This window comes from Elaeis guineensis, chromosome 13 (assembly GCF_000442705.2).
Source record: "Elaeis guineensis isolate ETL-2024a chromosome 13, EG11, whole genome shotgun sequence".
NCBI classification, from domain to species: domain Eukaryota; kingdom Viridiplantae; phylum Streptophyta; class Magnoliopsida; order Arecales; family Arecaceae; genus Elaeis; species Elaeis guineensis.
In genome coordinates, this window is record NC_026005.2 from 48305751 (window position 1) to 48333638 (window position 27888).

General features: G+C 37.7%; 1 protein-coding gene across 2 annotated transcripts in view; it reads right to left on the bottom strand.

The window, feature by feature from the left end:
• Positions 1-288: 288 nt before the first annotated feature.
• LOC105056188 (xanthine dehydrogenase) overlaps positions 289-27888 on the bottom strand; it is a 94282-nt gene continuing 66682 nt past the window's right edge. The window contains exons 11-14 of one of the 2 annotated variants that reach the window (XM_010938299.4): positions 27644-27778; positions 11953-12189; positions 9923-10096; positions 289-762 (exon numbers count right to left, since the gene is read on the bottom strand). In XM_010938299.4, coding sequence (XP_010936601.1) covers positions 520-762; positions 9923-10096; positions 11953-12189; positions 27644-27778 — 789 coding nt within the window. In that variant the 3' untranslated portion in view covers positions 289-519. The remainder of the gene's footprint in view (positions 763-9922; positions 10097-11952; positions 12190-27643; positions 27779-27888) is intronic. The other variant, XM_073248060.1, reaches the window with a different exon arrangement.

Below are 27888 nucleotides of genomic sequence, written 5' to 3' on the forward strand. Positions count from 1 at the left end.
CATTCTCTAACTTTTCTCGCAAAACACCTTAGCTGGAAATATTAGCCATCTAATCCGAATTCACTGCAAATAAAGTTTGGATACTCAATTGCAGCTCTTGTTCTACCCTTATTTTGTTTTGGTAATCTGTTATACCCTTATTTGCGTATCCTTTATATCAATCATTTTCGGATTTTCCGAAGAAAAAAGAGGCCCATAACTAAAGTTTGGCTGTTTATCTTCTAAACAAGCCCAAGGTACTAGTAAGATTCTAGCATGAGTTGTGTCTAATTCCTGAACAAGGCATCATTTTGAGCAATGTTATCATTAGATGTACATGGCTGCTATCTGAATTTTATCTTTTACATTACAAGATGCACATTAGACACAATCTAATCAGCAGTCGGGATTTTCATTACAATATTATCCCCACCCTGCAACTACTGGTAAGAACAAAAAGACATGCAGGGACTTTACAAGTCTGAATGGCTAAAATCACCAGACATAATAATAAAACATGTCCATCGCAGAGACAAGACATCAGATACTGAGCTTGGGATGATAATTATCACTTGCAAATCGTCGGGTGAAATCATCTATGCAAGCCATCCTGATCCTCTCAGGCGTTGCTGGGTTATCAAGTGGAAACCAGTCATGATAACCTTCCTCTGCTCTAGCAGCTATAATTGCATCTTTGATGGCAAATAATACTGTAGAAGCAAGAAAGAATGGAGGTTCACCTACAGCCTTTGAAGAGTGAATTGCCTTTGGATTTGGCACACCCTGTGAATAAGCATAAACAGCATATTAGTTGCTTGTAGCAGAAACAACAGGAAATCCAAAAGTAGACACCATAAGTCAGAGAAACACATTATGGGACAAATTAATATTTGAAATGCTTTGTGTTGTTTTCTTGGTCAGCCTTGATAATTGTTTTTCAACCATTCATTCCCATGAGGAATAAACCCTAGAACTGAAGACCATATTATTGAATCCACCCTCACACCTTATGTAGTGCCATCCTTCCCGACTTCCTGCATGGATCAAACTAACTTGTCAGGGAGTATTCGCCAATGATACATGACGATAAACCGTAACCTTAAAGAACAAATCTTGTTCCATCTAATAGGAGCAGCTTTATCATTCCTCATTCACCATGCATTCTACATCCTTATTTTCAAGTGTTTCTATATTCTTACTCACAAGTTTGTTCCATGTTGCCCTGGACTTCTACACCTTTACCTACATCCTTTGACAACAATTAAATAAATGACCTTAGATTCCATCTGAGAAACCATCATCGAGGTCTAATTATTGCACATTTGGCAATATATTGTTCTCATTTCTAGCCTTGTCATTTTTAGATCTACCACATAACCTAGACATTCTCATACAAGATTTTTGGTCCAACTGCACCTAAAATCAATGACTAATCTCTATTTTCTTATACTTTATTAGGGCTGTTCTTCAGTTTGGACCCCTTTCCCTTCCTCCTTTGTCAAAACATTGCCAAGATCCTGTCTTGGTTGGCTCATCTTGTTTGGCTCTTTTGGGGTTTCACTTGGGTCCGTTAGCCGTCTTTTCCACGTCCACAGCTTTTGTTTCACCTATTCTTGATAATATTCCCACTTTGGGCTTCCTCACTTTTGTAGGAATCTTCTGATCCTTCACCAGTGGATGATCCACTTTTGGATGCTCCATATGGTAGTTCCTCTACTTGCATATCCTCAATGATGATATCCTATCAAATGCTTGCAAAAATATCTTTATCCTTTCCGTATTTCCTTGGCATCAGTAGAAGCCCGAGGCTATTTTAAATGTCATAACTACAGTAGTTGACCAAAACAGTCCCACATAATTAATACCCACTCTCCTAAGTATTCATAATTCTTTGTAAGATCAAACAAGGCAATTTTATACTCATTTGAAAGATCATTTAATCAAAGATTCAATTTCTCTAGACCAACTTAGTGCCATTTCTACCTTTTCTCCAGTTTTCTATTGCCAACTACTGGCTATCCCTTGACCATAAAACTTAATGGAACCTTGCCAGTGTGTGCACTTACATGAAGCTAGTTTCTTCCTTCTCATCCTTCTTTCCTCAACTTGCTGCATATCTAGGCCTTGGTTGTACGCTATTATAAATACTTAAGCTAACTCAAGCCTGCTGAAACTGGTCAAAGAAGACCAACGTGTGGCAATCTATATCTGCAACTCCACAAGTCCCATGAGTCCATTACTTGTCAAGAATGAGTAGCATATGCATCAAGCCTTCAGTGCCTCACTAATAAATGTGATGAAACTGATTCTTTGATCTTTATAAAAATTGAGCTTTGGGTTTACCAACCATATGATATCAGATGCCACTAACTCCCCCGATAGTTGCACTTTGATGTCCCTTCTTTGTAGAATCATACTGAATATGGCATAGGGGGCCCACCACTCCATGTTTCAGTTTCAATGGTCAGTCAACTTTTTAGAATCATTTAAAATTGATTTATCAGTTAGTCGATTTGCACTCTTCTGGTCTCGTCATATATCACTTTCCATCATCTTAATCCATGTATGGATCTTTAGACAAGCAGTAAAGAATGTGAGTGAGAAAAGCTAGTTACCAGGAGCAGATGTAGGAGTAGATTTAGTTGAGGGTGTAGGGAAGCTGGAGGTTGGTTTCGTTCTTTTTCTTTTCGGGAAAAAAAAATGTAAGTGGGTGGGGGACATGCTTCCAGAAAGATTTGAAGAAGATGCAGCACCCTAAGCAGAAGATTTATGCTAATAAGGAGAAAAGAATCAGGAAGTTTCATATTTGAAACATCTACATTACTCCACATCACCTTCTTTCACCATGCATTTATTGATTTGGATCACAAAATTGTCTTTAATTTATTTCACTGAAGGCTATGAGACATTTCTATTTCTACAACCCCCCCCCACCCCCACCACCAAAAAACAAAAAGGGAAAGAAAGAAAGAAAAAAGCCCCACAGCCCTGCAAGTTTATTGGGTAAGACTTCTTTGTGGTAAGCACTTGTTTCTCACCTCTTTTGACTCTACTGAAACATTTGTACAGAACTTTTTGAAATAACTCATTTGAAACATCCATCATCACATCATATAATAAGCTGTTACATTTTATGTATAAATTATGTATGACTGAGGTTTGCCAAATTGGTATCATGACCCATATTTATTGGGAATTTTAATGGCCGGTCCATTCATTGACCACACTTTAACTTTTAATCCCTGTGGACCACTTTTATAACAGCCGGTCCATACTTAAATGCCCTTATAACTTTTAATCCATGAAGGACAAAAATACCCTCCGTATTCCTTCTCCCCTTCCCACACGGGCTCTCCCTCTCACAAACCACTGCCAACTAGGTTCTCCCATCCCACACGTCCCTCTCACATGATACCTAGTTGGCGGGATGTGGAGATGTGGGCTCTCCCCTCCCATATTGGTATTTGTCGCTAGCCCTCCTAAAAACCCCCTCCTTTCCAACCCATTTTGTTATAAGAAAATTTGACTCCCCATCCCAAACCCAAAATCTCTTTCTCTCTCTCTTTTTCACTAAAAGAGAGATATTGCAGTTGCAGTCTCAATTGTAAAGAGAGATTGCATAGAGTTTTCTATTTCGTTGTTTTGGACTTTTACAGAAGGCTTTGACTGAAAAATCCATCTAACGTAAAGTAATATTGTTGATGGGAGGAATGGTGCAGGACGAGGGATCATCGTCAGTGACATCATCGCTGCTGCAGTGTTTCTCGCTAATGTCCTTCTCATCGACAATGCAGCTGATGTTGCCACCAGTGACTTGGCTAGAAGAGCTGGAGTCTGACGAGAGGGGGCTGTATCTCATCCATCTCCTCCTCAACTATGCTAAGCACATCGCCGCTAGCAAGCTCAAACATAACAACACATCTCTCGTGCATTTCTTGCTTGTTGCTGCTAATGGCGACACCATGCAGTGCATCGTGTCCTACTTCACGAAAAACCTCAGCTGCCACGTCCTCTGCTCCTGGTAAAGCCTCTACCGCTCCCTCCATCCTCCGTCGGCAGCGCCGAGCCAACCGACACCCGAGGCCCTCCTCATCCACCGCCACTTCTTCGACCTCTGCCCCTTCATCCGCCTCGCTTTCCTCATTTCCATCCAAGCCATCCTCGGGGCAATGGAGGGGGAGCGCGTAGTCCACGTCGTCGACCTCGACGGCGCCCAATGGGCCACCCTCCTCCAGATCCAGTGGCAAATTAACTGTATACCATTTGAATTTAACTATGTACCATGTATATATAATTGTGCACAATAGCAAATTAACTATATACTATATTTATTTAACTATGTGCAGTATTAATTTAAATATGTATAGTGTTCATTTAACTATATGCAATGTTCATTTAATTGGATACTATTAATTTAACTATATACCATGTTTAGTTAATTGTGTACCATGTTAATTTAATTGTGTACAGTATTCAATTAACTATGTACGATGACAAATTAACTATGTACCATGTTAATTTAACTGTGTATAGTATTCATTTAATTGTGTATAGTGACAAATTAACTGTGTACCATATAAATTTAATTGTGTATCATATTTAATTAACTATGTACGGTGTTCATTTAACTATATACCATATTAATTTAGTTATGTATCATGTTTAGTTAACTATGTACCATATTAATTTAACTGTGTACACCATGTGCAGTGTTCATTTAACTGTATACAGTATTCATTTAATTATGTACCATGTTTAGTTAACTATGTATCATGTTAATTTAACTATGTATAATATTCATTTAACTGCGTACAGTATTTATTTAACTGTGTACCATATTAATTTAATTGTGTACTATATTTAGTTAACTGTATATCATATTCATTTAACTGTGTGTAATATTCATTTAACTATGTACCATGTTAATTTAACTGTGCATCATATTTAGTTAACTATGTATCATGTTAATTGAACTATATACAGTGTTTATTTAACTATGTTTAGTATTCATTTAACTGTATACTATATTAATTTAACTATATACAATAGTAAATTAATTATGTATCATATTTTGTTAACTATATACCATATTAATTTAACTATATACAGTGGCAAATTAACTGTGTATCACATTAATTTAATTATATACAATATTCATTTAACTGTGTACAATAATAAATTAACTGTGTACAATGATAAATTACTATATATCATATATATATAACTATGCATAATAACAAATTAACTATATATCATGTTTATTTAACTATGTACCATATTTATTTAACTGCAATCTGAAGACATTTGAGTTTTAGTCAACAAGAATTTTTTGTTAGAGTGGTGTCAAAAGGGGATCAGGATTTAAATTTCTATTTTTTATTATTATTTTAGGTAATAAAAATCTTTGCTGATGTGATGAAATATTATTGATCTGATCTACCATCCAAACCAATACACCACGAGTCAAAAAAGGCCCACTCATCCCACTACATCTCCATCACTCCCATCCATTTCTTCCTTCCTACCCTACTACCCATAGCTTTAGAAAGTGATTGTCTGATATCCGAATCCATAGGCAATCCGGTACAGAAAATCCAATGGCCGATGTGAAAGGACTCTAATTAATATGATGTGACATATGGGCTCTAGCTACATATTGGGGAAGGACCCTCTATTTAGGTAATCCTCCTTGTGGCCGGATAAAGGTTTGGTGAGGTAGGCTTTAGTAATCCTCCTCTCTATGGCCGGATAAAGCTATGTATTAGCACTCGATCATTGCTGGCTTTCTCCTCTCCCTCTCGATCGCTTCTCCACTGTCACCCCGCTCCACCATCTTCACCGCTCTCTACGATGGCTTCACCCCCTGTCTCCCCCTCAGCTGCCAGCTCCTCAAGGACCACTACTCCCTTGGCAAATCCCTCTCCCTCTCCCATCTCTCCCTCTTAGCCTCTAAATTCAGCACCTTTCGTCGCAGCCATCGTCGCCGCCACCACCACCACGATCGTGTGCTCCTTGTCCTCCCCTGCCGCCAACCTTAGCGACCCGCCTTCATCGTTTGTGGCCTCCGATGATGTCTTTATTAGGAAGTGCTCTCCTGACACGATCTCCAGCATCTCATTCCCCTCCATCTCTACCTCCCTCTCCCTCTGCCTCTGAAAATGATTAGACCCAGCTAAAGGGTATATCCAATATTTTTTAAAGTAAAATAACATCAAAAGGATATCCTATCATGGTAGGCCTAAAAAGAGGGATTGATAGTCAACAGAGATTTTTGGTTAGAGCGGGGTCAAAAAAAGGACCAATTTCCGAAAAAAAAAGGAGAAAGAAAGAAAAAAAAACCCCACAGCCCTGCAAGTTTATTGGGTAAGGCTTCTTTGTGGTAAAGCACTTGTTTCTCACCTCTTTTGACTCTATTGAAACATTTGTACAGAATCTTTTGAAATAGCTCATTTGAAACATCCATCATCACATCATATAATAAGCTGTTACATTTTGTGTGTAAATTATGTATCACTGAGGCTCGCCAAACTAGTATCATGACCCATATTGATCGACTACTAGCATGGTATTATACAGGCCCGTACATTGCACTGCTGAGGTGTTCCAAAACAGGGAGAGGGGAAGAGGGAGAAGGAGAGGGAGGAAAGGGGAGAAGGAGAGGCAGAGGGAGGAAGGAGGGGGAGATGTGAGCTCCAACCACTAGAAAGATAGCTCGGGACGTGCGATCGTGAAGGGGTGAGAGAGGGAGGGAGGGAGTGAGGAAGGGGGGAAAGAGACATACCTAGGATGATCGTTGGTGATGTCGGTTGGCAAGGGCAAGATGAGCACAAGCGAACTGAGATACAAATGAACCCTCAAAGGAAATCCCCAAAGTCCCATTTCAAATATATGGGTTTGTCAATCCTTGCTCATGACCATCTGCTCCACGCCAGCCTTTACTTATGCATCATTGATGTGATGTTCACCACATCTATCACAATATCATTAGAATGGTTCGATAATGTGAAATGATTGAACTCTGATGTTGAAGGTAGCTATTATTTGGTATTTCATGGCAACAACCACCCTCATGACAATTTATCCAATAACAACTTTTTCTCACATGCCTTGTATATTGCCAAGCAAAACATTATCACATTCTTTCACTGCTTGTCCTATGAGTCTCCTCATTTACTTGCTCAATTGCAGGCTGAAGTTATCCTTGCCTCTATTTAATTATCTATCAATAGCCACCATCATGGCAGTTCATGGTGTTCACGAGCATTGGGACATGACGAATGATTCGCAGCCTAGCGGGGGCAAATGATGGCTGCATGGGGAGGGAAAGAAAGAGAGAGAGAGAGGAGGTTTAGGAAGCAACAGAGAGCTATATTTCCTTATTCCCCTAGATGCACAAAATGAGTCCTAAATTGAGTTTCGTGCATTACAGACAAGTGCCTGACTTAAAAACAACCCATTCAAGTCCAACCTAAACCCAACTCAAGCTCATAAGTCATAACCCCTAAACCCCTCCTATGCCTCTTCTCCAGATCCTCTGCTTCCTCTCACTCAAAGCCTTTGCTCACTTCTCCATCCTTTGGCATCGCAATTTTGACCTCCCTACCAATGATTGGATCAAAATCAACGAAAGAAAGGTGGTCGAGGATTTGTGGATACAAAAAGACCAGAGAAAGCAAAAATAAAAATAAAAAGGGAATGGTAGCAATATGCAAAATCATCCTGAGAGCCAGTATAGAAAGGTCTGGTACCATACCATTCTTGAGAAAAACCAATACCACCTTCAATACCAATATTCAAAATGTAGACTAAAGCCATGTTCAGAAGAATTCAGCATATCAAGGAATTTGGACCTCAGTAATATATAGTGAAAACCACATCTTATGTCAACTTGTGGATAATCCACAGCTTAACCATGGTACATCTTAACTGAATCTATACAATACAAATATGTGGAGAAATATAATGGAAAATGGATCAGTGAGATACGTAGTGAGGGATGGCAACAGGGTTGCTGATTGGCTTCCAACAAAACACTTGAGGGGGTGTTTGGTTCGTAATCGAAATCGGAATCGAAATCGGAATAGATTGAAATCGGAATTGGAATGGCCTAATCCCCAGAAGCATTTGGTTCGTGATCGGAATTGAAATCGGAGTGGATGATTCCTATTGTTGTTGTTTGTTTCATATAAAGATAGAAATTGGAGTCAACTCAAATTTTTATTTTTATTCTTAACTAAAATTTTTAAAAATTAATTATTTTAAAAATTGATATAAATAAAAATTAAACATAATAATATCTTTAATTTTTTTAAAAAAAATATCATTTAAAAAATATAAATATCATTAAAAAAAATGTAGATATCATTGAGTAATTGCACAATGACTAACAAATTGTTACTCTAAGATGTCACTCAACGATCACTGCTTTCCCCTCGACAATCACCTTTCCCTCGTCATCAGAATATAATCCAAACCAATTTTTTTACGAAGAAAATCGTTAGCTATGCGAGTAGAGCTAGACACACACTTGAGCCGTTTGGGCCATTCGTATTTCCACAAACACCTTGCATAGGATCAAAAGATGAACTACAAGCCATTCACAATCAAAGACAGAGTAAAAGCGACATGAGGACATGAGAGGCGACGGTCGGTATTTCCACAAACACCTTACATGCAACTGCAAAAAGGTAAAAATGGGCTCAACCACCTACCATTCACGATCGGAGATGAGTAAAAAGCGAATGATATGAGAGATGCTCCGAGGGTAATCCGTGTTTACGAGTCCTGCTCGTCCTTGCGCTCGTCCTTATCCTTCCCATCAGATCCAAAGTCTAGAACGAATCCTTCCCATTCTTCCGACTCCACGTCCTCTGCCTCTTCCACCGATGCCAAATCCAAATCCATTTCCTCCTCGAACTCGGATTCCTCATCCTCCTCCGGCTTGGTTTGCACGGGCGGGCTACAACGGGCCAATTGGGCGTAGCCACGCGAGGCGGCGACTAGAGGAGGGCGAGTCTATGGGATGGACAGTGATGGACGGAGAACCCCAGCTACTCCCTCACCGGAAATTCCACCGAGAACTTTGATATGTCGCAGACGAGGAAGACGATTTTTTTTTTTTTAATCACATTCCACTAGAATGATATTTTGACTCCGTTGGGATGAGTCCGGATTCAATTATGAAAGGAATGGATCATTTCCATTCCTCTCTAAAATGAAAATTGGAATGGGACTCCCTCGAACCAAACAGTTGGAATGAAAGTCATCCATTCCGATTCCCATTCCAGGCCTTAATTACCCCAACCAAACACCCCCTGAATGTAATCAAAATGGGGAAGATGTGGAGAAATCAGCATGAGGTGCCTATCTGTAAATGAGATCCAATTTAATATTCTTATCCTTGATAGAGAAAATGAGATTGAACACTCCCAAACTCATACGATCTGAGATATAATTTCTATTCTGAACTCAACCTTTTGCAAGCTCTCTTTTATGCATGTTTTTGATGTTCTGGACAGTAATATGTCGTATGAAAAATTTAACAAATGAAATCTTAGGAAACAATAGAGAAAGCAGTTGTCAAACATGTTGACATGATTATAAATTTTTAGTTATGATTTGCTGACTTGACAGAACTATCAGAGCATAGAAACTGAACAACCAGAGCAAGATATCTAGCTTCCAATATGCTTCCTATTGTATGGCAATACCATAAATAGATCCAGCCCCTTAAAGTTACTTAATGTCATAACTTATGTCATGCATCTTTGAACTTTCTAACTGCACTTATATCATGTATCCATACTGGAGACATGAAATCTCTTAAAATATCACTTTCAGATCGCTAATCCAAGGAAGCAAAATGTGTGGAAGCAGTAAGTTTAAACAATGAAACTAAATGATGCAACACATAATAATCCAAATGAAGCAACCATGTGTTTACCTTTAAAAGTGCAACTTTGAAATTCAGAGGAATATCATTCACGGAAGGAATCTTATAACTTCCAGGTCCACAAGTGTATAGGTTGCCAGGTCTAATCCACTTGTGATCAGCATCTCCCCATTTTAGCTCTTCCAAGGCAATCCAACCCAAACCTTGAACAAAGGCTCCTTCAATCTATGAAGCAAAAAACAAATATAGAAATCAACAAAATGCATGAAAAAGAATTCCAGGTTCTCCATGTACTTAACTTCTCAAATAAGTAGATGCAGAAAAACAAGTTTTACTGTGTAACATGAAACAGTTCATACTAATAATAGCTTAAACTGCAGCAGCTTCCAGGTAATATGCAGTAATTTTTGGGCCTTTAGGAAATAAGAAAAATCTTGAGACACCAAAACTAGAAAAATAAACAGAAAAACTGAAGCTAAATGAAATGATTTATTGTGTAAGGACTGAAAAGTTTATTTGGCAGCAATGATATCTGTAAAGGCTAAGGCTGCTGATTTAATTTGCATAGGAGATGGAAGATAGAAACAGGAGAAAGAAAAAAAACACAAGAAAGAAGGAAAAAGATGCAAACAGAAAAGTCACACCCCCTTCTCTTTTTTCTTTCATCTAACTAGGGCATCCAGTTTTTAAAACTCCAAAATTAACCCTACACTAATGGGCTGGTTAAATAAAATCATCTGCATACGACCCATAAGAAACAAAGTCCATTACTGATCCTTATCACTCCACCTCAAGCTGGAATATATATTCTCCATGCCCGACTTGGAACCAATAGCGTGCTTTGAGAATACCCCCAAGAGTGAAAACATCTGCAAGTTGATTCCTTCTCTTGACACTCCACCTTTTATCTAAGAAAATGACAGTCCACTTCAATGTGCTTTGTTCACTTACAAAATACATGAGGGCTTGCAATATGGATTGTTTGATTATTAGTATTACCATACATTTTATTGGATTATTGGCAGAAAAACCCAACACTTTCGTTCACATAAGCTTTGCATATACACATATACATACATACATACTTTTGTACCTACAATTGTGTGTATATATACACACAAATATATGTATATGTCAAATATATCATATATGCATATATATACATGCATCTATGTATGTACGAATGTACATATTCCAAAGGATCCAAACTGAAGAATTGAAATTTATAATTTGAAGATGATTTTTTTTTTGGGGGAGGGGGGTGGTGATTGCACATTCCTCCTGTCTTCCTATTCCTAACACTACAAAGTCTTCCTTCACATGTCAGTCAAGTCAAAATATAGGACTTGTTCAAGCATAATATGGAACAAGGTTCACCATCTCAATACCGGACCCCATACCAATGAAATTTCACTATGATGTTGGTATGTGGTAAAATATGGTACACCCATATCAGTATGGAACAGTTCGGTGCACCAATATAATACAGTATGCCCCATACCACCTGATATGAGGCAGTACGACGAACCATATTGTGGAATGTAGGTACTTTCAGAAACTCTGCCAATAACATCCCAATGTATTAGCAATTTCTATTGGCATCGCAAACCCTTCAAATAATCTTGATACTACATTTTTAAAGAAAAAACAAGGCATGATATTTATTCATTAGACTTCCAATTATTTGCAGCCAAAAACTGACATTAAAAGTGAGAAGTTAATCATATGCTAGTGCTTCCAAGCAAAACTAGCTAAAGATGAATGAAATAAGCAAAGAAGATATTTTGCCATTAAGCAATGTTGTCATCATCACATATATGCATACATACAAGTACAGAAGTTTGTAAATACACACACATGCATGCATGCATCTTTGTATGTATGTACATATGCATATACTATGGATTATATTTAATTCAAAGCCACTGAACAATCTCCGCAGCCTTGGAAAACTTAACTCTTTAATACAACAATAACAAAAATTTGGCATCAAATATGATTTTTCCTCATATATAAATTTTAACATTAACTAAAATAATGAATTTTTAGTTATGAAAATGATAACGATATGATCAGAGAACCTGTCCCACATCAATGGCTGGATTAAGAGAATTTCCAAGATCCATAACAATGTCTGCAGCTATGGTGTGGAAATCTCCAGTCAGAGTGTCTATCTCAACTTCTGCAAATGCAGCTCCATAGGTGAAGTAGTTGAAAGGAGTCCCCTTCCCCAGTTTCCAGTCAAAGCCAATATCAGGTGTGATATAAAATCCATTGGCACAGAGGTTTACTCGTTCCTTGTAGCATGCACTTGCTAGCTGGCCAGTTACAGAGTAACAACAAATTTCAGCTATATAATAAAAGGTAAGTGTAGCATAATTTTTTTATTGTAAAATCTAAGATTTCGTCAAGTGGAATGGGTACAGTCTTCCTTTATGTGTGTGTATTTTTGTGCAGGAACAGGATAATAGATAATGTTCAAAAGGAAATAATAGATTAAAAGCCAAATGCATGAAAAATGACACCTATGACATAACGAATTTGAATTGGAAACATCGCCTCTATTAAGAAAGTTTTTCCCTTGAGATCCTAGATGGTTCTAAACTGCAAACATGGCAAATGTATCTGTTGCAATCCTACCAGAGTAGATGTGGTAAACCATCCATTCTTCAATCTCAAGCTTATCAAACATGACTTAACACCTTTTGCATGCAATTACAAACATGTTAACTAGCAATTCAATTTACAATTGCTTAAGGACCACAAAGTATGTTAATAGTCATCATGATGTTTCAGCTTATCAAAATGTTTATGAAACAGAGGTTTAGCACCTAGGTTCACAACTAATCATTATAAAATTTCAATTAGTTTTTATTTGAGTGCCAAGTAATGTAATTTCTTCTATTAAGGCCTCTGTTTACAGTCCAGTGACATCTGTCACTACTTTCACATGTAAATTTACTGACAAAGGTGAACAAAGAGGAATTAACAAATTGGAGGACAAAATTTGTCAATCTATTGCAGATCATACATATCCACAACTAAATTCCTCTGACATAGGCATATTTTGCCCATAAACTAAACCTGAAGTGTGCATATCCACCTTGTTTACTTTTTGTCAAAAAGATACCAGAATGCTTTAGGAGAGTTGAAAGTATCAAAAGTTTGACACAATGATAACATAGAATAGAGAACAAACTTTAATATATTTAACATTTTCCAATTGATATTTAAAAGGATAAATTAGACCAAAGGATATCTTGATCAAACTTTGCCTCAATATATAGTATCTTGATTATTAAAATACGTACTCCCTCTAAGAAGACTTTGTGATGCTTTTGAAGCGAGACTCTCTCTTTGACTTGCCAAGTCCTAGCCATCTGATAGTGAAATCATAAGAAAAGCTACAGCCATTTCATCATTAACCTGGCCTTATAAGATCTTCCAAGATTGGAATAGATGGCCATTTGAGAGGCCCTAGGTCCCATTGGTTGAGTGAACCCTCCACAAACCCAATTGAAAAAAAACATTCTTCTTAAAGAAAATATAACTCTTGTACTAGTACAAAGTCCTCCCTCTAGCATAGGTTGAACCAAGCCTCAACCAAATGGCCGAAAGTCCTTTGCACTCACAGAAACAAAAGGAAAAGCAATACAAAAGGAGTCTAACTCTATCAAATGCAATTCAGTCTCCTAAGAAATCAACTATACATGGTTATAGTCTTAGCAAATAGGTAGTTGCAGAGATTGTGGTGTCTTGAAAATACTAGTGCCGATGCATGGATCTAGCTGTAGAGAATTGATGCCCAATAGTTGCTAAGAAGACCAAATAACACCTAGACATTTTGACACTTTGCTTAGAAATATGAGGATAGTCACAACTCACAAGTATGCTAGGTCAAACAAGACATTTCCTTATGGTTGTCCCCCCAATAACTGTGACAGAAGAAAGGCTAACAAGCTAGTGGAATGATGTAAAGATAACGAATTCAATGATATACATACATACGTAAGAACGTACATATACACATACATACATACATGCACACACACACATGCATGTGTGCGCTCACACACATATTTGTCTGTATCTATATATGATATGCATGTATGTATGTGTACATACATATGTATATATGTATGTACATATGTATATATGTATGTACATATGTATGCATGCATGTACATACATGTGTATGGATGGATCTAGCTAATCGAGAGAGAAAGAGAGACAGAGAGAGGGGGGAGGGAGCGACGGTACTGGAGGGAGGTGCAGCCGGCGAAGAAACTGCCGAAGGGCACCAGGTGGCCACTGTGACCACCAAGTAGCGGAAAACATGCGAGCAGAGCTGCGGCCATGGAATGAGGGCAACCGCCCCGTTCACCCACCACATTTTTTTAAAAACGATAATGAATAGTGAAGCCGACAACAGATTTGCCGGCTTCACTTAAGTGAAGCTCGCGAACCCATTGTCGTCTTCACTGTAATTGAGATTTTTTAAAAAACCCTATGATTCAGGGACAATTGCCCCTGTTTCAAGCCCGCGGCATCACAGGCCTTGATTGCACCATCCAACGGCTACGACGGCCAATCGAAAACCCTCCGACGGCCTCTCTAGCGGCTTCCCCTCCCTCCTTTTCTTTCTCTCCCCCCTCTATCTCTCTTTCTCTTCCTCCTCCCCGGTTCCCTTCTCCTCTATATCAGTTCGCACCGGTCCGGTCTAGTACGGACCCATACCGCCAACCGACCGGCACAAATCCCAGTTCCAGTTCCGCTTTCCTTGCCGCATATGAAAAAAAATATTCACAAACCTATGACAAACGCACAAATTACCAATTCCAAGTATCCTAAACCCTAAACAACCCTAACAATCAAAAAAATGAAAAATTAAAAAAATAAAAAAGGGGTAAGGTGGAGTCAATTGGCCGCCCCCCCCCCCCCCCCCCCCCCCCCCGCAAAAACCTTTAAAATTAGACTGTATATTTGTTTAGAAATCCTAACAGGACCATCGAGTAATAATTATGAGTTCATTATTCTTTGCTTCTGAGTTCTTAAAAATTTGGCAATCTTTAATTGTTTAGCATACAAAAATCCAACTAAGATGCCTGCTGCTGTCATATGATTATGGAATTTTTAAGACAATTATTTCTAGGTCTCATGGATATGCATGTATGTTACATGTTTTGAAGTTAAAATTTTGATTTTGGCAGCAAAAAAAGGTTTCACCAATCCACCGTTTATTAAAAATGCCCTTATAAATTAAATAATAATTTAATCCCTAGGTTTACAACTAATGGTGACGTTCAGCCTCCTTCCAAACATGTAAATCCTTCCCAAGTATCCTGACTACAGTTCAAGTTTATATGATTTTCATGAAAATTGACATGAAGTAGCATGAAGGAGGACAGGAGAAACTAGCATAAAATACTTTCTTGGCAGAAAGAATATGAAGTGGGGGGGAATAAATGGCCTTCCTAGCATTCCAATAACTATTATTTTCTTTTTCTTTAATTGAAACAAATCAATCAGACCACTACTAATCAATAAACTTTTCATTTTTATGCCCTCACTATGTGTCTGTTCTTTGAAAGTTTAGTTTAGTGAGCTATTCTATACCTGGAAACTAAAGAGAACATGCATCAAGTCTTTAAACTACCATTCCCAAGCATACAATGAGATAGATATTGCCCTACAAAATAATTATTTTATCATGTCTCTGGTTTTTATGTTCATAATTGAGTTTATTGTAGTTAGGATACCAAGACTGGCTAGGAGGGATCTCCAACAACAAGGTTATAAAGCCTTAGTAGCCATTTTGTGTCCAATGTGCTACATATGTTTCAAGTGCCAACCATGCCAGCTGACATGTGTTGAGTTGGGCTAGTGTTAACTCCTGAGTCATTAATGCACATGCTAACAGCAACACTTGAAAGTAAAACCTTCATACATTCATATCAATACAAGCAGACAATGCATATATACAAGCCTTACAAGGTGTGCTTGCCAACATGCAAAGAATGCCAAAAAGTTCTTAAATTACAAATCGATAAATATATGTGAAAATAGTGTTAAATGTATGCCCTAGAAACCAGATTGTTTGACACATGTACACTTTCTGGGACATAATTTTGTCATTGAATTTTTGAAATTGATAAAATTGAGTTATTTTTTCATTCATATTATGTGTATTTTTGTGTCCATGAATCGTCCGAGGAGTTGACCTGACAATGACATGTATTCTCAAAAGTTGAAAATTTGAGGCACGTGTCATTTGGAGTCAATTCCTAAATGCTTTCGATCGATGGATCATCACGAAGATGGTGAATGATCCAGATAGATTGGTGCATGGATCGCTTCCCTTCTCGGATAGACGAGTCTCAAGTCTACAGTGTGGAGACACTGGAGCGAGAGTGCAGGTGTTTGATAGAGATCAAGGGTACTGAACGTGACCAGTACGAAAAGTCATTTGGATGGCTATCCACTTGTCAATGACTTACTCGATGCTGCAGTTGTGTGGATAGTTCTTTGACCTACAGTACGTCAACTGTTCATAGTAGGATTATTGTAGTTTGACTGTACAATCACTTGGTTACCTAGCCATTCGAAATCTTGCAGTGTATGTTGGCTACAGTAGATCCATTATACGAGTAGGGTATGTACCAAGATGGGATCTGTCGATCCTGGTAGACAGGGAGAGATCCTATGCAGTTTATGAGACTGAGTTCTAGAATCCATGGCCATGATAGGTGAATGATAGAAAAGAGTTTCCATAAAGTTTCACATGGACTCGAGTCAATTGAATTTGACATATGACGGACGAACGAATTTGATGAGTTATTCTTGACCTGCGTCTTGTCGGGACCCATGACATAAGAACCGAACTACACAGTAACTGCACCTAGAGATTCATTTTCAGTTCTGCTGGGTTGCCACTACATACTGCTAGATATCACTGATGGATTATGGGACCAATGAGAATTATTTTGATAATCAATAATTCTCAATTGGTTAAATTGGAAAGAGTTCCAGTCCATTGAAAGGAGTTTCAATGATATTGTTGATGGAGATCACAATGTATCCCACTACCAGACAGAATAGAACCTATAGAGTCACACACAAAAGAGATCTTTATCCGATCAGATGGTTGATTAGCGATTATGAATCACTATTGGATCTAATCGTCAATATGATTGATAATTAATCCAGTGCAAGAGTTGCAATAAAGCAATTCGCTAAGAGTTAGTGAGTTGTAGGAGGATTAATTAGCAGTTGGATTGCTAATTGGCTCAATTTGATTGAGCAATGGGGCTTGGATCAAGTCTAACTAAATTGGATTCAATTTGGCAAAACTTAGGTTTGATTAGATCAAGCCTAATTAGATTATGAGATAATCCAATTGCAAGGGAGACCAATTCCTAATTAGATTAGAATTTGGGTGCCATCTAATCCCTAATTGGATTAGGATTTAATCAAGAAAAATTGGGTTCCTAATTGGATTAGGATTTCATTCTCTTTGGGTCCAATCAAATCCCAATTAGATTGGGTTTTGATTAGGGTTTAATTGAGACACCAAAAGAGAGCCCAATTTGACTGGGACTCTCTCCCCCAACGCCGCTTAAGAAAGCCCCACTCCCTATGCCACACCACCTCTTGAATTTGCGTGTAATAACCCATGCCCAAAAGGGTTTTGGCATGAGGAACTTCATGCTAAAAAAGGGGGCCACATCAAGTAACTATTTAATGCCCCAAAATCTCTTCTTACACACCAAGAAAATAGGGAGGCATCCAAGAGTCGGACGCCCCCCAAACTCCTCTCTTACCCTTATTCCACACCAATAAATAGATGGTCTTTGAGCATGGGAAACCATGGTTTTCAACATGAAAAAAAAAATCTGATAAGAGATCAAATTTGGGCATAAGGGAAAATAGAGAGAGGTTCTCTCTTGTGTATGGAAGAAAAGAAGAAAAGTTCTTCTTAGGCATGAGAGAAAAGAAGAGTTCTTTCTCAAGCAATATAGATCTCTAACGTAAAGATCTCGTGTGGGTTCTAGGAAGAAAAGGAGAGTCTCCTTGCTCTTCTTCTTCTTCTTCCTCCTCCTAATCTTCTTCTCTAAGAGAGTCTGAGAGATACAAAGAGGATCTTCAATCAACCATCAGAAGGCATCTTCTACAAGGGAGCTTGCACTCCAGTGAAGTTGCAAGCCTCTGATCGGATTCGAGGGCCTCATGTGGATATCCGTAGAGACTGGACGTGTGTGCAGCTTTGCAAAAACCTCATCGGATTATCACGACAATCGGATTGCGGTGAAAAACTACTCGCGCAAGGTGAAATCTCTAATATGATTTTTTAAATTTCAGAATCTTAATTTCGGCATGTGAACACTCCTGGTTATGTGTAGATTAGATCTATATTTTGTATGCATGCTTGATTTAAAAAAATTTTAAATCTAATTCAGTTTAGTTTCTACTGCAATCTGATTTCTGCATGCATATCTTGGAAGTCAGACTTCCTACAAGTGGTATTAGAGCTACGGATTAGTTTCACATGCATGTTATTAAGATCTAAAAATCAGATCTTTAGATCTGATAATCAGATTTGGTAAATTAGATTAGATCTAATTTAAATACATGTGATGTATTAGATCTTGTTTATATATGAGATGTATGAAATCTGTATTAGTTTATGCATATGTGATCTGTGTAGATGTAGATTAAATTCTTAGTAGCCTAGTACTCTTCGAGATTCATAGTAAAGACCGTCCTGCCATAGAGGACTATGATGGAAGGGATGTCTGTATGAATCAAGAAGAAAAATCGCGAAAAGAAAAAATTTACTTTTGTGCAAAACCCTAGATCCAAAACCGTTTAGGATCTAACATAAATTTGAAATTTATATGGTAATGTATGAGATACATGATTAAATGTTTAGATATGAAAGTAGTTTCGACATCCAAACTAAATCTCATGTTCATAATGCACTTAATTAAAGATTTGAAATTGTGAATTAAAGATCTGAAATTAAGTATTAAGGATCTGAAATTAAAATTAAAATCTGAAATTGAGAATTTAAGATCTTAATCTTAAGCATAAAACATGAGAGTTTGGGCTTGGATAGTTCAATTTAGTCTAGTAATTCGATTACTTTTGGATAATCGATTAGTATATGATAGGGCTCAATCGAGATGAGCAGTTGATCCAACCCAATCAAGAATTGATTAGGATTAGATCAAGAGTGCTCGAGATCAACCCAATAATTGTAAATTGGTCACATCAATTAACAGCCACATGTTGGATCGATTAACTCAAAGACCTGATTTGGCCCAATGGCTCAAGCCTGAGTTACATAAGCTAACCTATTTGAAATGGATTGACCTATTAATGTCTAAAGAAAATGGTTTGGCTCGGTGGTTATTTAATTAGTTCCGTTCGCTGATCTGACCAATTTATTGATATCTAAGAAAAGCAACGTAGGAAACCCCACCGATCTTATACTTTCCTGGTCAATTTGGTTGATTAGTCTTGATGTGGTTGCTTGGGAATTCGAGCTAGCCCACACCCTTAGGATTAGTCATAATATTTATGACTAATTAGGATTAAAGAGACCTAAATTAAAAATCTCCTCGTTAATATTGAGTTATAGGGTCTTCCATTGTTGTACAGTATCGTACCCTCTCTGATGTTAACTATTCTTGACTGGACACAGTGGTTTAGTTGCATTAGGAAAGAAGCAACCACTCTATTGGCATAAGATGCTGTGGGGTGGAGATAGGGTTGGGCCCAATAACTATCATGTGAGGATCCCAATGACGGCTTCACTCGCATTCAACGATGGATCTGATTTAACTAAAAAATGAGATCAATAATTGTTAGATGAGGTTTCAGGACCTAGAGACCAGATCTACTACAATTTGCTTAAGAAGCATTGAACAAAATTTGTCCACCTATTAGTTGACACATTTGCCAATAACTATCAGGTGAAGTAGCATGCTAATCGATGGGACCGCAATACCCACTAGAAATCCTAACTCACGAAGGGATTCTCGTTTCTCCACCCGAGTGCAGGGATTCGCAGAAATAGTGGGAGGTAGTTTATTTTTAAAATAAAATTTCTAAAACAAACTAATTATCAATTACAAAAATCTAACTAGAATCTTCGTCTCTCTGTAAGAAAATTGTCTGTCTCTAAGTGACTTGCCTGCTTCTTTGATTACAACCGATTGTTAGGTTCTAATTTTAAGAATTGGCTTAAGAACTTGAAAAGTGTTTTGAATTCCGAGTAATTAGGTTGTGTCTTAGATCAAGAAATTACAAAAAAGATCTTGAAGAGTTCAAGAGACAACCTTTAAAAGGTATGTCAGATCTGCTCGAGATCGAGACTAACCTTACAATTTCTTCTACCACCAATTAAGTTATAGACTCTGGTTCTAGTGTACACTTGTGCACTTCAACGCAGGATCTTAAGGAATGTAGAAGATTGAGGATAGAAGAGATGACCCTACGAGTAGGCAACAGAGCAAGAGTTGCTGCTGTGGCCGTAGGAACCTATCCTCTTCGACTACTATCTGATTTTTATCGAGAATTAAGAGACTTATTGTGTACCTACTGCTAGTAGAAATTTGATTTCTATTTTAAGCTTAGCATAGGATGACTATGAAATCAATTTCAATAAGCACTATTGTACTATTTATTTTGAAAATAAAATGGTTAGACGTGGTCACTTAATTAATGGTCTCCATCAAGGTTCGCTGTACCGGTACCGGACCTCGTACCAGTGAAATTCTATTTAATGTTGGTACACGGTTCGATATGGTACGATAATGTCGGTACGCTTCGGTATGGCATACCGGTACGAGACTGGTACGGTACGATATGGGTAGTATAAAGCGATACGGGGCGGTATGATATTCTATGATCTCTATCATTTGCATGTCGATGCAGATGAATCAATTAACCTATCCAAGCAAATAGTGACTGCCGTTGGATCTGAGAGATCCAGATATGAGATTAACCTAAAGTACATATGGCACCTTAGGCTAGGTCACATTGGAGATGAAAGGATTAATAGACTAGTGGCCTTTTAAACTCATTTTCAGATGAGCCGTATCCAGTAGTCCTGCCTTCAAAAAAAAATGACCAAGCTATCCTTTGTAGGACACGAAGAAAGAACCACTGAGGTACTTACTCTAGTACATACAGATGTGTGCGGTCCATTTGATGTGCCAGCCAGAGGAGGTTATCTCTACTTCATCACTTTTACCAATGATTTTTCATGATATGAATACGTGTTTCTTATGAGACAAATCTAAAGCCTGTGAAAGGTTCAAAAAATTCAGATCTGAGGTAGAAAAGCAAACTGAAAAATCACTTAAGGTACTTCGATCAGATCGAAGAAAAAAATACCTGTGGAGGATTTTTTTAATTATCTCAGAGAAAATGGCATAGTCTCTCAATGGACTCCACCTAGAACTAGGGATTCAATCGGATCGGGTCGGATCATAAATGGGTCGGATCAATGCGGATTGGATCAGAAAATCGTCAATCCAAACCTGATTTGTTTGTTAAATGGATCAAAAATTCAAACATGAACCCGATCTATTTATTAAATAGGTAACCCGACCCGATCTGACCCATTTAATCTGTTTATTAAATAGGTCAAATTAGCTTAAACAGATTAAATAGATTAAATGGGTTAAATGAATTAAACAGATCGGGTTAAATAGATCAAAAATAGGTTAAACAGATTTTAAACAGATTAAACAGATCTTAAATGGGTTAAAGTGGTTAAATAGGTCAGATTAAATGGGTCAGAAATAGGTTAAACAGGTTAAATGGATTATCTGACTCAATCCGATCTAAATATTAAACAGATTAAACAGGTTAAACAGATCATATATCTAAAACCCAAATCCAACCTAATTATTAAATGGATTAAATGGGTTGACCCATTTATGACTCAATCCGATCTGAATATTAAACAGATTAAACAGGTTAAACAGATCATATATCTAAAATCCAAATCCAACCTAATTATTAAATGGATTAAATGGATTGACCTATTTATGATCCAAACATGTTTAGCCTAGATCCAAACCTGTTTAGCCTAAATCCAAACCTATTTATGGTAGGTCGAACATGAGTTAGATTGGCGGGTCAGGTCATATTTTGCCAACCCTACCTAGAATGCTTCAGCTCAACGAGATTTCAGAATGGAGAAATCGAACCCTATTGGATATGGTTCGATCCATGATGAGCTTCACAATCTCCCTCTATTTCTTTGGGGACATACCTTGTTAACAGCCAATTACTTAATTAATTAGGTTTCCTCTAAGTCTATTCCTACCATACCATATGAGATATGACATGGTAAGAAACCAAATTTTGATCACCTCAAAATTTGCGGATGTCCGGCTCACGTCACACGACACCAGGCGGACAAGTTAGAGAGTAGGTCTATGAGAGCTCATTTCATAGGGTACCCAAAAGAGTTTTTGGGATACTATTTTTATCTTCCAAAGGATCACAATGTGATTGTGAACCGGCATGCCATATTCTTGAAAAAAGGATTTATCCAAGATGGAGGCAATAGAAGAAAAATTGAGCTTGAAGAGAGTCTCTGAAGAGCAGCGAGTCATAGAACCTAAAGAACCCATTCTATCTCATAGATCCACTAAGATCTCACATCCTCCTGAAAGGTACATCGATATGCTGACAGAGGATGTAGAGGAAACATTCCTTATGGGTGATATGGACTATGTTGATGATCCTAAAACCTATGACGAAATGATGTTAAACATCGACTTCAAAAAATGATTGAAAGCAATGAGATCAGAGATTGACTCAATGCACACCAACCAAGTCTAGACCTTGGTAGATCCACCAGAAGAAATAGTTCCTATTGGATACAAATGGATCTTTAAGAGAAAGATCGGTTCAGATGGAAAGGTGGAGACCTTTAAACCTAGGCTTGTGGCTAAAGGTTATAGCCAGCGTGAAGGTGTTGACTATCAGAAGACCTCATCAGTTGCCATACTAAAGTCCATTCAAACACTGCTTGCTATTGCAGCGGCTCATGCCTATGAGATTTCGCAGATGGATGTGAAAATTGCTTTCCTGAATGAAGATCTTAAGATATCTATATGGAGCAGTCTTTGGGATTTACGTCCAGTGATGGAGATCACAAGATCTGCAAGCTGCAAAGATCTATTTATGGACTAAAGCAAGCATCTCGAAGTTGGAATACTCGTTTTAATAATGCGATCAAATCATTTGATTTCATCAAGAACGAGAAGGAACCGTGTATTTTCAAAAAGGTCGGTGGGAGGGCTATCATATTCCTCGTATTGTACGTGGACGACATCCTCCTAATTAGAAATGACATTCCCATGATGACCTCTGTTAAGTTATGGTTGTCTAAAGAGTTCTCTATGAAAGACTTTGGAGAAACGTCCTATATTCTGAAAATAAAAGTCTATAGAGATAGATCTAAAAGGATGCTTGATCTTTTACAATAGCTGTACATAGAGAAAGTGCTAAAGAGGTCCGGCATGAAAAACTCCAAGAGGGGTCTATTGCCCCTCAGGTATGGAGTTCATCTCTCCAAAAAAATATGTCCTAGCACACCTGAGGAGATTCGGCATATGAGTAAGATCCCTTATACTTCTGCTATAGAAAGCCTCATGTATACTATACTATGTACTCGACCTGATATTTCTCTTGCTATGAGTGTCACGAGCAGATATCAATCGAATCCAGGAGAAGAACATTAGATTACTGTGAAGAATATCTTTAAATACTTGAGAATGACTAAGGATCTATTCTTGATCTTTGGAGGAGAAGACTTATGGGTGCAGGGATACACTGACTCAGACTTCATGTTTGACATTGATAATAGAAAGTCTACATTAGATTTTATTTTCCTGTGTAACAGTGGTGCGGTTAGTTGGAAGAGTTTCAAGCAACAGATCATTGCAGATTCCACCATGGAGGCAGAGTATATCGCCGCGTCGGAGGCTGCTAAGGATTCTGATTCAAGAAGTTCATTGCGAAGCTGGGTGTGATGGCATTAAATGTCGTTCCACTCTTTGCGACAACAATGGTGCCATAGCGCTCGCTAAGTAATCGAGGTTTTACTAGATGTCCAAGTACATCGAACGACGATTCCATTTGATTCATAAATATCTCGAGAAAAAATTCATCGAGATGCAGAAAATCGACTCCACAAATAATGTGGCTGACCCGTTGACCAAGCCGCTAAGCCAACAGAAGACTGAAGCTCACCTTGAGAAGATGGAGCTTTAGTTTATCGCCAATGTAGGTCAAGTGGGAGATTGTTAGATGTATGCCCTAGAAACCAGATGGACCGACACATGTACACTTTCTAGGACATAATTTTATCATTGAATTTTTAAAATTAATAAAATTAAAATATTTTTTAATTCATGTTATGTATTTTTATGTTTATGAATCGTCTAAGTTGACCTGACAATGACACATATTTTCGAGAGTTGAGAATTTAAGGCACGTGTAATTTGAGGTCAATTCCTAAATGCTCCAGATCGATGGATCATCACACGGACGGTGAATGATCCAGATAGATTAGTGCACGGATCGCTTTTCTTCTCGGATAGATGAGTCTCGAAGTTGCAGTGTGGAGACATTGAAGCGAGAGTGCAGGTATTTGATAGAGATTAAGGATACTGAGTGTGACCAGCACGAGAAGTCACTTAAATGCCTACTTACTCATCAGTAACTTACTCAATATTGCAGTTGTGTAGATAGTTCTTTGGCCTGCGATGTCTTGACTGTTCACAGTGAAGTTGCTGTAGTTTTACTGCACAATCACTTGATTACCTAGCCATTCGAAATCTTGTGGTGTATCTTGGCTACAATAGATCCATTGTAGGAGTAAGATGTGCATTAAGATGGGATCTGCCGATCCTAATAGATAGGAAGAGGTCCAATGCAGTTCATAAGACTGAGTCCTAAAATTCATAGTCATTATAAGTGAATGATGGAAAGGAGTTTCTATAAGATTTCACATGGATTCGAGTCCATTGAATTTGGCATATGACGGACGAATGGATTTGACGAGTTAATCTGCATCTTATCAAGACTCACGATAGAAAAATCGAACTACACGATAACTACACTTAGAGGTTCATTTTCAGTTCTGCTGGATTGCCACTACATACTGCTAGATGTCACTGGTGGATTGTGGAACCAATGAGAATTATTTTGATAATTAATAATTCTCAATTGGTTGAATTGAAAAGAGTTTCGTCCATTGAAAGAAGTTTCAATGACATTGTTGATGGAGATCACAATGTATCCCACTACTAGACAGAATAGAACCTATGGAATCACATACAAAAGAGATCTTTGTCCAATTAGATGGTTAATTAGCGATTATGAATCGTCATTAGGTCTAATCATCAATATGATTGATGATTAATCCATTGCAAGAGTTGCAATAAAGCAATTCGCTAAGAGTTAATGAGTTATAAGAGGATTAATTAACAATTGAATTGCTAATTGGCTCAATATGATTGAGCAATGGGGCATGGATCAAGTCTAACTGAATTGAATTCAATTTGGCTTGACTTAGACTTGATTAGATCAAGCCTAATTGGATTATGAGATAACCCAATTGCAAGGGAGACCAATTCCTAATTAGATTAGGATTTGGGTGCCATCTAATCCCTAATTGGATTACGATTTAATCAAGAAAAATTAGGTTCATAATTGGATTAGGATTTTATTCTCTTTAGGTCCAATCAAATCCTAATTAGATTGGGTTTTGATTAGGGTTTAATTGAGGCACCAAAAGAGAGCCCAATTTGATTGGGACTCTTTCTCCCAATGCCACTTAAGAAAGCCCCATGCCCCATCCATGCAACCTCTTGAATTAGCGTGTAATAGCCCATGCCCAAAAGGGTTTTGGCGTAAGGAACTTCACGCTAAAAAAGGGGGCCATGCCAAAGAATTATTTAGCACCCCAAAATCTCTTCTTACACGCCAAGAAAATAGGGAGGCATCCAACTCTTGGACGCCTCCCCCAAACTCCTCTCTTAGCCCTATTCCACGCCAATAAATAGATGGTTTCTTGGACGCCTCCCCCAAACTCCTCTCTTAGCCCTATTCCACACCAATAAATAGATGGTCTTTGGGTGTGGGAAACCATGGTTTTCAACATGAAAAAAAATTTGATAAGAGATCAGATTTGGGCATGCGGAAAAGTAGAGAGAAAGGTTCTCTCTTGTGTGTAGAAGAAAAGAAGAAAAATTCTTCTTAGGTGTGAGAGAAAAGAAGAGTTCTTTTCTCAAGCATGATAGATCTCTAACGTAGAGATCTTGTGCGTAGATTCTAGGAAAAAAAGGAGAGAGTCTCCTTGATCTTCTTCCTCTTCTTCCTCCTATTCTTCTTCTCTAAGAGAGTCTGAGAGATACGAAGAGGATCTTCAATCAACCATCAGGAGGCATCTTCTACAAAGGAGCTAGCAACCCGGTGAAGTCGCAAACCTCTGATCGGATTCGAGAGTCTCGTGTCGATACCTATAGAGGCCAGATGCGTATGGCTTTGCAGGAACCTCATCGGATTACCACGGCAATCAGATTGCGGTGAAAACTACCCGCATAAGGTGAAATCCCTAATCTGATTTTTTAAATTTCAGAATCTTAATTTCAACATGTGAACGCTCCTGGCTATGTATAGATTAGATCTATACTTTGTATGCATGCTTGATTTTAAAAGGTTTTAAATCTAGATCAGTTTAGTTTTCGCTGCAATCTGATTTCTGCATGCGTATCCCGAAAGTCAGACTTCCTGCATATAGAAAATATGTAGCTAAACATCAATAAAAAGCTTGGATTGTTATATTTTCTCAATATGTTGGGCAATAAAGAGGGTGAAGAAATGAAGGTTGAGATGGAACTATTCTAAAGCAATGAAGGTGTGAAGAAATAAGTATAATAAAAGGAACTATAAAAGTTTCACAAATTAAGGAGAAATTGATGGAGAATTGATTGAGATAGAATGGACAAACATGATAAAGAATGGAGGGAAGACCTAACATAACAAGGATGGACGTTATGAAAACAGACATGGAAAAGCTATTGAAGTAACATCAAATTTGGCATAACACCAAATAATTAGGGCTAAGTTGAGTGGTTATGGTTATGGTTGTGCGCAAAATGTACTTGAAAATTAAATATTAGTATTTATGTATTATGGCTCTAAAAGAACAATCATTGACCATCTTAGAAGGTTAATAGTTTATTGTTCTCTTGTTCAAGTTATATTAATGACAAAGCATTGTAGATGGCTTACTATTTATAATACATTAAATAACATACCTGGAAATAAAAACATAACAAAGATAAAGGTCAAAATTAAAATTTCATAATGACAGGAATCATAATTCAGTATTAATGCATGTAAAAAAGTTTTAATTAGTATTTATGATATAAAATTATTTATGATGGAAAAAGTATTACAGTGCTTCATAATCAAGTTGTCGAGTCTAAAGGAAGTTAGTAAATGAATTATGCCGACTTGAAGACCAATCCCTTGCATAACAATGTGGAGGTTAGCTAATCAAAAAATGTTGAACCTTTCATTGCAACAATGGGTGACACCCGTATTAACAAATGCCCTGGTTGTTATCATATCAGATGAACAGCATTCTTTCTAGCAAGAAATGATTAAATTTGAGAGAATAAATCTGGAATCTTAAGCTCCAAAAGGTAGACATTCAGTTACTATAAGATGCATCACCTCAGCAAAAGAACTGTGCTTGTGTCTGTTAGCAATAGGTTGCATGCGTGCCTTAATTTGTTCACAAGCATCTAAAACTGCTGCACCATACATGTCAGAGCTTGCAGAAGCCGCTGTCGGTGATGCATTGGGAATCTAGATCAAAAAAACAAAAAAGAATTTAGACAAAAGTCCATGTGATAACAGATTGATGAATGTAAACCTCTTGTTGCCATCGCTAAGATTTTATTCACTGCTATTGCACA